This window comes from Microtus pennsylvanicus, chromosome 11 (assembly GCF_037038515.1).
Source record: "Microtus pennsylvanicus isolate mMicPen1 chromosome 11, mMicPen1.hap1, whole genome shotgun sequence".
NCBI lineage: Eukaryota > Metazoa > Chordata > Mammalia > Rodentia > Cricetidae > Microtus > Microtus pennsylvanicus.
Window position 1 is genome coordinate 59,664,919 of NC_134589.1, and position 13,091 is coordinate 59,678,009.

Consider the following 13,091-nt stretch of genomic DNA (forward strand, 5'->3'; position numbering starts at 1 on the left):
TCACCCGCTCGGCAACTCTCTTCAGCTTCAGCGACGGTGGCCTCTCCCTGGTGCCTGGCGCCGCGTCCCGGAGCGCGCACTCCTTTTCTCGGCGGAGGGAGCAGGCCTGGGGCGCGTCGTCCTACAAGACGCGCTGACGTCGCCCTGGGCCGGTAGTCGGCGCGGAGCGGCCGGCGCGCGCGCGTGCGTTAGGCGCTCCCGCGAAGCAGGCAGGCGCTGCCACCGCGGCTGTGCGGGTTCCAGGGCGGCGGCCGCCACACAGCAGCGCCGCGGACGCACCGAGCCGAGGCGGTCGCACCTGCGGGGATGGCGCGGCCCCTGCCCTGCACCTCTGCCAGGCGCGCGGGTAGCTCCGGGGACGCCCAGTGACGGCGGCGGTGCCCTCTGCCCGGCAGCGCCCAGGCCGCTTGGCCAGAGCCCCGCGGCCGACGGCGGCCCGGGCCATGAGGAGCGGTCGGGCCCAGGTCTCGCTGACCCCAGCTCCGCGCGGCGGCCTGCCCCGTTTCCGCTCGGGTCTCTCGGCATGAGCGTCAGTCCGGGCCCGGGGCCGTGGCTGCCCCCGTCCCGCCGCCCCTGGGCGCGCTCCGGGCCCTCGGGCCCGCGGTGCTGATCCCGGCTCTCCGCCACGCTGCCCACCCAAGCGCTCTATGTCCCGGGGGCGCGGCCATGGAGGTGGTGGGCGACTTCGAGTACAGCAAGCGGGACCTCGTGGGACACGGGGCCTTCGCTGTGGTCTTCCGGGGGCGGCACCGCCAGGTGAGCGCCGCTCGCCCGCTGTCTGGGGAAGGCCGGGGAGCCGACGCCCCGGTCCCGGCCGCAGGGCTGGGCACCCCGAGCCGGCCTGCCTTTGTGCTTGCTGTCACTATCTCAGGGTTTGTTTTGGAGGCCGGAGCCGCTAGGCTGAGCTCCACCTACCGACCGGCGGCGAGCCACTGCTGTGCTTCTCTGTCAGTGTGCTGGGTAACCGGAGTACGCCCAGGAAGAGCAAAGCCAGTGGTCCCGAGGCGACTAAGACCCGAGTGCTTGCATGGTGCAATGTGCTTGTTCGGGTTCATGCTTGGTGGACCTTTGTCCCCTCTCCCCCGCCACGGGCTTTCCGTAGCTTGTCACCTTTAAGGTGGATAATTGCACGCCCAGTGGAAAACGGGCGAGTTTCCCGTTAGCCTGCGACTTTCTCGGACTAGGATGGTATCGCTTTCCTCTGTGTCCGGGGTGCCCTGTACAGTCTCTCCCCTTCTTGAGTTAGACGAACTCCAAGTGGGAAAGATAGTTTGACTCTAATCTAATAATACAACGTGGATGCAAGCTCAAGCCTCAAACATGTTTTTTTCTATCCGCTGTTTCGCAAGTAGGGTCACACGAGGTTTTAGAATCTAAAGAATTTGAGAATGGCACATAGGGAGTGGAAATAATTTTTTTGTAAAAGGCCTTGGTTGTTTTGATTGTTGTCAAAGGGCCTGTTAAAACGTACTGTCTGTTTCTCATTCATTATGAAATAACTTAAAATTAAAGAAAAACAGAACAAACAAAAAGTGTAATCCAGCCAAGCTACTTTTCGTTGAACCCTATCACTTCCCAAGTTTATATACACATTTCTCCATAATGCCATATAGTTGTAAACTTTTTTCAACTAATGCTATATTGTTTTTACTACTTTTACTATGTTGTAGGACATTGCTTTGGTATTGTGTCATTTATCAAACCATTTTTTTGTTTGAGACTTGTGATCTTTATCATGTTTCCCTAGTACTGTATGTACATTGATTTGCTAAAAATATATTTACACTTAACACGTTTTTATTGTTTTTGAATCATTTCTGTATTATAATTTTCAGGCATAACACTGTTTTTCCTTTTCAGAAAACTGATTGGGAGGTAGCTATTAAAAGTATTAATAAAAAGAACTTGTCAAAATCACAAATTCTGCTTGGAAAGGAAATAAAAATCTTAAAGGTATGCTATTTTATAGTACAGTTACATACTAGGTTAAAAGTTAGCCCGAGTTAAATGAACATGAACATTTAAAGTTGGGTAAAAGTTTGGTAATTTTTAGTTGCTGCTCATTTTTGCATGCTCAGTTTTGTTTTTGAAATATTGAATAGTCTGAAGCTATTTTTCAAATATGTGTTTATTTATTTTGAGGCAGGGTCTTACTACATAGGCTTGGTTGACTTGGAACTAACTGGGTAGCCCAGGCTGGTCCCAAACTCACAGGGATATGCCAACTTCTGCCTCCTGGTGACTAGGAAAAGTTTGTTTTTGTTTACGTGTGCAAACATACATGTGAATTCAGTGGCCATTGGAGGCTTTTGGAATCCAGGGAACTGAATGTAAGCGCTAGGAACTGATCTTGAGTCTTCTGCAAGAGCATCAAGTGCACTCAGCCATTGGGTCTTTTTGCAGCCCCCTTTGAAGCTATTTTTAAGAATAGATATTTGTAACTCTTGGCCAAACAGAGGGATTCTGTAAAGAATGATTTTAACTTCTTATGATTTCTTCTAGTTATTGTTTGAATGCCACACAGGTACAATTGGTATCTCGTTATCTTCTGTTGTACCCTTAAGTGTTAGGGAGAAACAGGAGAACTTGGTGTGTTCACAGCCCCTTATAAATAGAAGAAAGTTATTTTTAATATTCATTATTATTTCAGACTTGTTAATTTTATTGCCTTATGTGTATAAGTATTTTTACCTACATGTAGGTATGTAAATGTACTGTGTAAGTGTCTGGTGCCCAAGAAGGCCAGAAGAGGTTTGTTGAATCTCCTGAAGTGGAGTTATAGGAAGTTGTGAGCTACCATGTTTGGTCTGGAAATTGAACTCAGGTCCTCTGTAAGAGAAGCCAGTGCTCTTAAGCACTGAGCCAGCTCCAGAAGGAAGTTAATTTTTAGATTTGCTCACAGCCTGTAGCATTATCAAAGTGAGGCACTTTCAGGGGAAAAGGAAAAAAAGAGTCCATAGTCAAATAGATTTGGTGAACTTTGTTTAGTGACTGTCTGTACAAACATTTGGCTCAAATTTTCTGCTGGTTTTGATATCCTCACCGCAGTGTTTCCAGACTAATTTGATCGTGTAAATTTCCTCCAGCATCTGCTTTCCTCAAAAGCATCCCGCGGAGAATTTTTGATAAGAATTACAGTTCGTGGGATGGGAGAAACGATGCAGAAGTCATGATTCCCAAGGAAAAGTTCTCTGAGTGATGAATTATATTTCAGGCAGATAGTGTTTTTTTTTTTATTTTTTATTTTTTTGGTTTTTCGAGACAGGGTTTCTCTGTGGCTTTGGAGCCTGTCCTAGAACTAGCTCTGTACACCAGGCTAGTCTCCAACTCACAGAGATCCGCCTGCCTCTGCCTCCAGAGTGCTGGGATTAAAGGCGTGCGCCACCATCGCCCGGCTCAGATAGTGTTTTTTAAAAGCACTTTGGAATTTATGTCTTTATTACTATTTGAAATGTTAAAAATTGAAGGCTAGTAGGCAGTCTGCCACCATACTAATTGTGGCCTTTTTTTGGAAAACAACACTTATTGGAAGTCTAAGAAATGAACAGTGATGGGCTGCAGAGATACTGCTTCTCAGAGGATCTTGGTTTAGTTCCTGCCACCCACTTGGCAGTTTGCAGCTGTACTTAACTCTAATTCCAGGGACACTGACACCTCTGGCCTCTGCACCACACGGTGCACAGACATACAAACAGGCAACAACTCCTATACATGTACAGGTAAATAGATAAATAAGACACATCATTAAAAAAGAACTGGTGGTAAAAACAAAATTTAGTTCTCAAGTAAAGTCTGATCAGATACACATATTTTTATTCTGTAATTTGTTCTAAGCTGTTAATAAAGGTATCATGTGCTACAAATAGTATAGGTGTATATAGAAATGAGTTGTATTTGTATACTAGAAATATATTAAGATTATCAGACTATGTAATAATATTTTAAATTCTTTATATCCTTACCAGGAACTTCAGCATGAAAATATCGTAGCACTCTATGATGTTCAGGTACTTTATTTTGGATATTTTTTAACTTAAAATTAAAAAAAATTCATGTGAATTTAAGTTAATTTTATTGGAAATTTAAGATTTCCTTAATTTGTTTTGAAAAAACATACAATCAGAGTTACAATAATTTTTTTTATTTTTAAAATTGGATTTATGTGGGGTAAAGAGACGGCTCAGTGGTTAAGAGCACTGTCTGCTTTCCTGAGGACACAGGTTGATTCTCAGCACCTACATGGAAGCTTACAACTGTCTGTAAACCGGGCGGTGGTGGCGCATGCCTTTAATCCCAGCACTCGGGAGGCAGAGGCAGGAGGATCTCTGTGAGTTCGAGGCCAGCCTGGTCTACAAAGGGAGTTCCAGGACAGGCTCCAAAGCCACAGAGAAACCCTGTCTCGAAAAAACAAAAAGCAAAACAAAACAACTGTCTGTAATTCCAGTCTCAAGGGATTCAGAGTTTTCTTCCTGCCTCTCTGTATGCCACCTGGCCACTAGGCAAAGACATGACACACAGGCATGCATACAGGCCAAACACCCATACACATAAAATGAATATAGGTATAGCAGACTTCCTTGTTGGACTATCTTTGGACCGCCAGCCTGCAAATAATGACCTGGAGACTTATTATTAATTATGAAAGTTTGATCTTAGCTTAGGCTAGTCTTAGTTAGCTCTTATAACTTGAATTAGCCCATTTATATTAATTTATGTTCTGCCATGTGGCATTACCTCTTTTCTATCTTGCACCTTTTCTTTCCTCTCCTTGTCTGACTGGCGACTGCCTTTCTTCTTCCCAGAGTTTTCTCTCTGTCTGAAAGTCCTACTGATACCTCCTGTCTAGCTATTGGCCATCCAGCTTTTTTATTATACCAGGAACAGCACTACATCTTCACACAGTGTACAAATACTCTGCAACATTTACGTTTTTAAAATTGTATTTGGTTTTTTGTGTGTGTGTGTGTGTGTGTGTGTGTGTGTGAATTCATGGTGTGGTGTACAAGAAACAGAAGTTAGATCTTTTTTTTTTTTTTTTTGGTTTTTTTGAGACAGGGTTTCTCTGTGGTTTTGGAGCCTGTCCTGGAACTAGCTCTTGTAGACCAGGCTGGTCTCGAACTCACAGAGATCCGCCTGCCTCAGCCTCCCGAGTGCTGGGATTGAAGGCGTGCGCCACCACCGCCCGGCCTGAAGTTAGATCTTGAGGTATGGTGGTCAGTACTGTTAGCATCAGAGCTATCTCACCAGCTCCAAGAATCTTTTAAAAATAACATAGACCCCTAGATTAAAATAAATAATGTGTTGCATGAATAAATACAAACACACTGTGGAGTAGTATTGCTTTAGGATAATTTGTGGTTTATAGCAAATCTAGCATTTGTGTACTTGGTTTTACAAAACAAGGTTTCTCTGTGTAGTCTTGGCTGTCCTGGAACTTACTTTGTAGACAAGGCTGATCTTGAACTCACAGAGACCCAACTGCGTCTGCCTCTGCCTCCCAAGTGCTGGGGTTAGCTACCACCAATGACTCTGAGCATTTCTTTAGTAAATGTAAAGACTGTTGTGGTCTACTTAAATTAGGTAAAAACCTTTTTCTTATGAAAGCAGAATTTTTAAGTCATAGTAGTAGGAAATAAAACTAAGAATGCGTGCATGTTTACCGTGTGTGTGTGTGTGTGTGTGTGTGTGTGTGTGTGTGTGTGTGTGTGTGTGTGTGTTTCAGCATGGCATATGCTAGAACTGTGTTTTATTTAGAGATGATATCTGGATTCTAAGGTCATATTTTTGTTTGCTTTTTAGAGACAGAGTCTAAAGTCATCTAAATCAAACTTTGTAGTCAGAATCATTCTTAGAAATCTTTGGAGAAAAGTAGTTTTCTGATGAAATTGTTGGCTTGCATTAGAGGGATTATGATGGTATTTTAAAAGTCATGGTTTATATACTAGAATCATGCGTGGCTAGTATGTTCAGTGTGAGAGTATCTTTAAAGGGACAGAATAGCATTTTCTTAAAATCTTTACTCCGGGGAAGACCGGTATTTAAAGTTTGCCTTTCTTCTTACTCTTTTGCTTCATCTGGACAGTTGAATTCCAGTAAAGTAAATGGATGGTTAGGGGATTTTATTTTATTTCTAGTTAACAACTTTTCTTCATTAATTTTTTAAAAATTATTCAGATGATTCATTTTGCAAACTTTTTGAGTGGTTGCCATATACCAGGCATTTTCTCAGTCTAGAAATAAAGTGATGGACAAAGTTCTTGACTTTGGTGTGGGATGATACAGAATGAGCTGTTATACATACATGCTTATCTAGTCATATCATATCACAAGATATTTAACTAAACTCATAAGATGTTTAAGTTTTTAACTTTTACAGAAGCAACAGAAATATATCCATTCTGAAAGTATCTTTGACTTTGGGGTTTGGAATGTCCAGCTCAAATACCATGAACAATGTTACAAATTTTGATTATACAGTATGATTGCTTTCCAAAAAAGTCTGCAATATAAACTCCAATATACAGAAAATATGAGTATCAGCTTGCATAGATATAATTCATTCCTTCATTTGTGAAATTCAAAGCAATATAGAAAGAAAAGACCAAAAGATTCTCAAGTCAAAACTAAATTCATATCCCCATCCCTAGCTGAAATGTCCATTCTCCTCGGGCTGTTTGTGTAACTTGTACTCTCTGTGGATAGAAGGCACTGGGCGGTGCAAGTTGGTGCCTAGTACAAAAATTGTTAAATGATATTGACTTCTAGTTTACCATTCTTAGAAGGGTTAGAAAACCCTGGGAATAGCAGAGCAGGTTTTGCTTTCAGAGTAGTTTTACTTATATGCTTTTTTTCTCAGAATGAAAAGCATTTTGTAGTAACAGTTTTGATTGTGGAATGAGCTATCATTAGAAATAATGTAAACAAAATCCAAGTTCTTAATCTTTGAATTCCAAGTGTCTGGATGAAAATGTTTAATCACCACTTTGTACTCCTAGAACTAAGATATGAAATAAACTTAAGAATAGTTTTGGCTACCAAGTAAACAATCTTTACCTAATAGTTTAGATTTGCTTCTTTGATTCTGTTAGTTCATAAAAGGGACTAGTATGTTTAGAGACTAGTATAAGACTTTATATAAACAGAAATGTCACTTTTATTGACCAGTTTTAGAGAGCTAAGTAAATTTTGTGTGTGTGTGCTGTTTCTGTTTAAAAAGTGTTTTTACATTTTTATTTATTTGTATGTGGGGGATGAGGTGTTATGGTGGGGGGTTGTAAGTCAAACTTTGAGAAGTTGGTTCACTTCTGCCATGTGGATCTCGGTTTACTTTACTCACTGAGCCATCTCATTGGCCTGTATATGCTTCCTCTGCCCCCGAGACAGGGCTTCTCTGTGTGGCCCTGGCTGTCCTGGAACTAGCTCTTGTAGACCAGGCTGGCTTCAAACTCACAGAGATCCACCTGCCTCTGCCTCCCGAGTGCCACCATGACCGACTATATTTGCTTTCATAAACTGCATAATTTCCTTGCTTCATTCAATTCATTGCACCCCATCTTTTTCTTATTCCTTGTTGTGCTGGTGTTCAAACATAGTAGGCTTGCCCATGCTGTGTGTATGATCTACCCCAGGTCCTAAAGAACTTCTGACATTGTTATAGTTTAGATGACACATAAAGAAAACACGAAAACACATTTTCCCTCTAGTTATGTTAGAACCATCAGACATTGTTAGAATAACAAATTAGAAAAATTCTCAGATGTAAATATTGTTTAGTTTTTTTTCTTAGAATTCTTATAGACTGGCAGTGGTAGCACGTGCCTTTAATACCAGTACTCAAGTTAGTTGGTGGATCTCTGTGAGTTCAAGGCCAGCCTGGTCTATAGAGTGAGAAAGATACACAGAGACCCTGTTTCAAAGGAAAAAAAAGATTTTTTTTTATAAATAACACATGTTAATCTTTAGTTTTTATGCTTTTGTTGTTGTGTTTTCATAGTACTGTTTACTAGTGATTTCATTAGGGTTAAACCTCTAGGAATGAGGGGGTCCTAGTTAGAAGCCGCCTCAGATGTCATATTGAACCATCAGCTCAAGTTCAGTAGTAGGATCACCGCCTTGTTCCAGGTACAGATTATTGTAAGGCTGCTTTGGTTCTACAGGTTGGCAGGGCATTGCCCCAACCTAGAACATGAAAACCATTAAGGCCATGAAGCCAAAGAGCTATTTGCACATGACTTCCCATGATTCTTGATAAACATGTTTAGGTTCCAGTGCATCAGTTCACCCTAGTTCAACCTCACATCCGGGTGGTCCCATTCATTCTATGGATACCTCTCATACCGTGAGCGGCCGGTCATGGAGCTTCCAGTAGTCACCATGCTCCATTAGTACATATTATACTTCTTGGCAGCTGCAGCCCATTCTTCGGGGACCAGCAGCATGCCTTGGTTGTGTGGAAGGCTGCCGTGCCCCCAGTGGCACCATGCTGCCTGTTATCATTTGCAGTCATTGGACTCCCAGGGCTCATCCTGCCCACAACCATCCTCATCTTCTGTCATTTTTTTTATACTTTTAACTGTGAGAAATTTATTAACAGTTTTTGTACAGAAATACAGTGTATGTTTGTTAAGTGTTGTCCTCCCTGTTTGGAGACAAGAACTCTCACCAAGCTCTCATGAGATAGGAAAGGCTCATTCCCTAGGTAGCAAACCCTCCCTGTTGTTGCTTTCTCTTTGCACTTGGGATTACCACGTCTGTGCTGTGTGGGTTCAGCAGCTCGGATTCAGGTTCTAGTACTTCTAAGGTACTTTAACAACTGAGCCACTCCCCAGCTCACTTTTTTTTTTTTTTGCTCTCACTGTGTAGCTCTGGTTAGCTTGAAACTCACTATGTAGACCAGATTTGTCTTGAAGTCCTAGAGACCCACCTTGCTTCTGTCCCCCTAGTGCTGGACTAAAGGTGTGCATTGATTACCATGTCTGATAGGGTTCCTAGCTTTCTTTATTTTGGTTTGGTTTGATTTGGTTTTTGAGACAGGGTTTCTCTGTAGCTTTGGAGCCTGTCCTGGAACTAGCTCTTGTAGACCAGGTTGGACTAACTCACTGAGATCCACCTGCCTCTGCCACCCGAGTGCTGGGATTAAAGGCGTGCGCCACCACCGCCCGGCTGCTTCCTATCTTTCTTGAAGTGAAATTAGTTGTTAAAAATTTTTATCATGTTGACTCTGCAAAGGCTATGTCAGTTTATTTCAAGCAAAAAGAGCCCCCATACTTAACAAATCTCATATGAGAAAAACTCCTGAAGTTTAAATTTTTTTTTTCATAAATCATTAGTAAATGAATCATCTTGTTATATTTGGTGATTGTTCGTTCTCTCTCCCTCTGCCTCTCCCTTCCTTCCTTCTCTCCCTCCTTTCTTTTTCTTTCTTTCGTTCTTTTGGGATTTTGAGACAGGGTTTCTCAGTGTAACAGCTCTTAGCTGTTCTGGAATTCCCTTTGTAGACCAGACTGGTCTCAAACGCACAGAGATCCACCTGCTTCCCAAGTGCTGGGATCAAAGCCCCGTGCTACCGCTGCCTGGCTGCCCTTTGTTATTTCTTTTCTGACTTTCTCGTTGCTGCCTCTGGTGTGTTTGTTGTGAATTGCTTTGTAATTAGTATTTTCTTGAGGCAGTTAAAGAAAGCAGTGGCGAGCAGAGAAGTGGTTCTTGTTTATGGTTTTTGTGTGGACGATGACATCAAGCAAATAGTTGTAATTTTAAGCATGCAAGGCTGTGTGCAGAGCTGCTGCAGAGCTTTGGAGGAAACAATAGAGGAGCCAGGATGGGACTGGGGGAAGGCTCCCTGAAGAAATTATTTGATAGGTGGGTGGGAAGGCTAGGCTAGGAGGTGGTGAGCGAGCAGCAAGCAAGTGTCCCAAGGACTTCCCTTGTGAGGGTCACAAAAAGGAAGAGTTATTGAGCTGTTCAGCTTGGTGGCCAAGGAGAAGGTTTTCCTGAGCAGAATACAGACACGAGAGCTGGTGGTGCTCGAGAGGTTAGAAGGAGCCTGGTGGTATGATCTTTATTCTTTAAAAAAAATCTGGTTATGTGACTTTGAAGAAGCAGCAGGCAGAGTGATAGGAATGAGGAAAATCAGGACAGTACTTGTTGGTAGGAGGTGATGGCAAAGAGATGTTAGGGAGTTTTATGGTAAATGGGAATGTTACATGTCTTGATCTCAAGGGGACACATTTGTCATAATTAATTGAACTGTAAGGCTGAATAAGACTATTTAATGTTAGTGCATATAAAGTATATGCCAGTTAAATGCAAAAGAAGGTGATTGGCATTCATACTTTGAAACAATACTTATAACAAAAGTAAATTTCTATTACTAAACCACCCAGACTATAATTGGTTGTTATAACAGCCAGAAATGACCAAACATGATAAGCCCTGAATGTAAGAAAACTTAAATTAGAGTGTTGTTTTTACGGCAAACTCATTTAGGATCTTGTCCAAGTTAGCACTATTACCCTTGTCACTATTCTGGGCATGACTGTACCCTATAGGGTACCCTGAAGTTGTCCAGTGCCAGTTAATCATAAGGGAAATGACACTACGGACTATAAGAATGACATTATTATTTCTTCTTTTCTGTGAGATATCTCATAGAAGTTACCTAAAGATTGAAGAATGAATTTAAAAATGTAGCAGAGCCAGATGTGGTGGTGCACATCTTTAATCCCAACACTAGAGGCAGAGGCAGAGGCAGAGGCAGAGGCAGGTAGATCTCAAGGAGTTTAAGAACGCCTGGCCACCGGGTGGTGGTGCACGCCTTTAATCCCAGCACTCGGGGGGGGGGGGGGGGCAGACAGGTGGATGTTTGTGAGTTCGAGGCTGACCTGGTCTACAAGAGTTAGTTCCAGGACAGGCACCAAAGCTACAGAGAAACCCTGTCTCGAAAAAAAGAAAAACAAAAAACAAAAACAACCAAACAAAAAAAGAGCGGCCTGGTCTACATAGCCAGATCCAGGATAGCCAGAGAACCTGTCTCAAGACAAGCAAGTGTAACAGAGAAATTGAAAGATTGGGTTTTAGGAACTATAAATTTTTCTTTTAATCTTCCTTTGTTAGTAAATAGGTTTCTGTTACTTTTGTATCCTACTATTGTTTTCTTTATTTCTGCTCTGAGTCATGTAAAGTCTGCCACAAAGAACCACTTGGTACTGCTGCTCAACTTGTAAAGACTCACTTTTTTAAAAGCTAAGTTAATAGATCCTTAGTGTAAAAACAAAACTATGTAACAATATATGAAGCAAAAATGAGATACTTTATTCTCGACTTATTTACTTCTAGAAGAAACCTCTGGTATATCTTATATATAACTTTCTATTTTTTATATTTATTTTACTTTATGCGTATGTTTGCTTGTAGTGCACATATATGCTCCACTTGTGTGTCAGGTGGTTGTGGAGGTCAGAAGAGGATGTCGGATCTCCTGGAACTGGAGTTATAGGTTTTTAAACCTCCATGTAGGTGCTGGGAACTAGACCCAGGTCCTCTACAAGAGCAATAAGTGCTATTAGTGAGCCATTTCTTTAGCCCCAGCTTTCAAACCCTTCTGCTGTCTTCTGTTGGCTCTTAATTGAAGCTATTTTTCCAAGTCAGGAGTACCTCATTAATTGTATATTACCTTCACATTCTTTCTACCAAAAGCTTCCCCTTAGAGGCTGAAAGAAGTGGAAAAGTCTTCTTGTGGTTTCTCCTTTCATTGAAATAGGTCTTGCAAAGGCATTCTATAAAATGCCTAGTTGGTAGGGTAAATATAGATCCTTCAGTAGACACTGCCAGTGAATCGCTTCACACTTCTACCAACAGTGTGTGAAGGTTCCTCTTGCTCCACCTTCTTGCTAAGGTTTGGCAATTTTAGTTATTCCGGTAATTGAGTTGGGTTAGGATTTTTTAATTTTATTTTTTTGAGATGGGCTTAAATAGTCCAGACTGGTTTCAGACTTGCTGTGTAGCTCAGGATGACCTTGAACTTCTGATCTTCTGCCTCTGTCTCCCAAGTCCTAGGATTACAGGGGTGGACAACTTTGCCTAACTTCTAATTATGATTTTAGTTAGTATTTTCCTGTTGTCTCTTGTTTGAATGTGATTTGTATGTTTATTAACAATTTAAATATCTTTTTGGAATTTCCATGAAAGTTTCTTTTTTTTTAAATATTTATTTATTATTTATTATGTATACAATAGTCTTTCTGTGTGTATGCCGAAGGCCAGAAGAAGGCACCAGACCTTATTACAGATGGTTGTGAGCCACCATGTGGTTGCTGGGAATTGAACTCAGGACCTTTGGAATAGCAGGCAATACTCTTACCCACTGAGCCATCTCTCCAGCCCTCCATGAAAGTTTCTTGCTTGTTTATCCACTGGGTTATCTTTTTGTTGTTTGTAAGAAGTCTTTTAAAAATTTTATTGGCGTTACTTGTGTGTGTGTGTGTGTGTGTGTGTACGTGAACACATGTGCATGCAAGTGTCTTAGGAGGCCAGAACAGGTCATAGGATCCCTTGGAGCTGTAGTCACAGGTGATTGTGACCTGCTTGGCATAAGTGCTGAGAAACAAACTCATGTCTTCTGGAAAGGAAGAAAGCACTCATTTTTTTTTTCAAGACAGGGTTTTTCTAACAGCTCTGTCTGTGCTGGAATTCCTCTGTTCATCAGGCTGGCCTCAAATTCTCAGAGATCCACCTGCCTGTCTCCCAAAAGGCATGTACCACCACTGCCTGGCTTCCATTCTTTTTGTCTTATTCTCTTAAGAAATAAGGGAAGCAACTCATCCTACGTCACGACTTTTTTTGTAGTTGTAACTTTACATTTAGGTCTAGCGTTGGAGTGGGCAGCCCCTTGGTAATGGTGGCAGAACAGCTGTGTAGCAGCCCCTTGTGGTACTCATGCCTAGGGCTAATGGTTACGTCTGGGGGAAGAGCTGCTTGACTTCCTGACCTGAAGCACCAGCTTTTATTTCTGATCTGGATAAACTGAAACTTAAATTTAATGACAAGTTACTATAAAAGGGAGTGAAAAAGGTCCTATAAATGGACATCCAAAT

At 42.0% G+C, this 13,091-nt stretch overlaps 1 protein-coding gene and 1 pseudogene across 5 annotated transcripts in view; one reads left to right on the forward strand and one right to left on the reverse strand.

Annotated features, from left to right (window-relative positions):
- Window positions 1–232: 232 nt before the first annotated feature.
- Ulk2 (unc-51 like autophagy activating kinase 2) overlaps window positions 233–13,091 on the forward strand; it is a 78,009-nt gene continuing 65,150 nt past the window's right edge. For all 5 annotated transcript variants that reach the window (XM_075992250.1, XM_075992251.1, XM_075992252.1 and 2 more), the window contains exons 1-3: window positions 233–756; window positions 1,861–1,953; window positions 3,966–4,007. In XM_075992250.1, coding sequence (XP_075848365.1) covers window positions 667–756; window positions 1,861–1,953; window positions 3,966–4,007 — 225 coding nt within the window. In that variant the 5' untranslated portion in view covers window positions 233–666. The remainder of the gene's footprint in view (window positions 757–1,860; window positions 1,954–3,965; window positions 4,008–13,091) is intronic.
- LOC142859572 (NADH dehydrogenase [ubiquinone] 1 beta subcomplex subunit 8, mitochondrial pseudogene) lies at window positions 8,059–8,963 on the reverse strand (annotated as a pseudogene).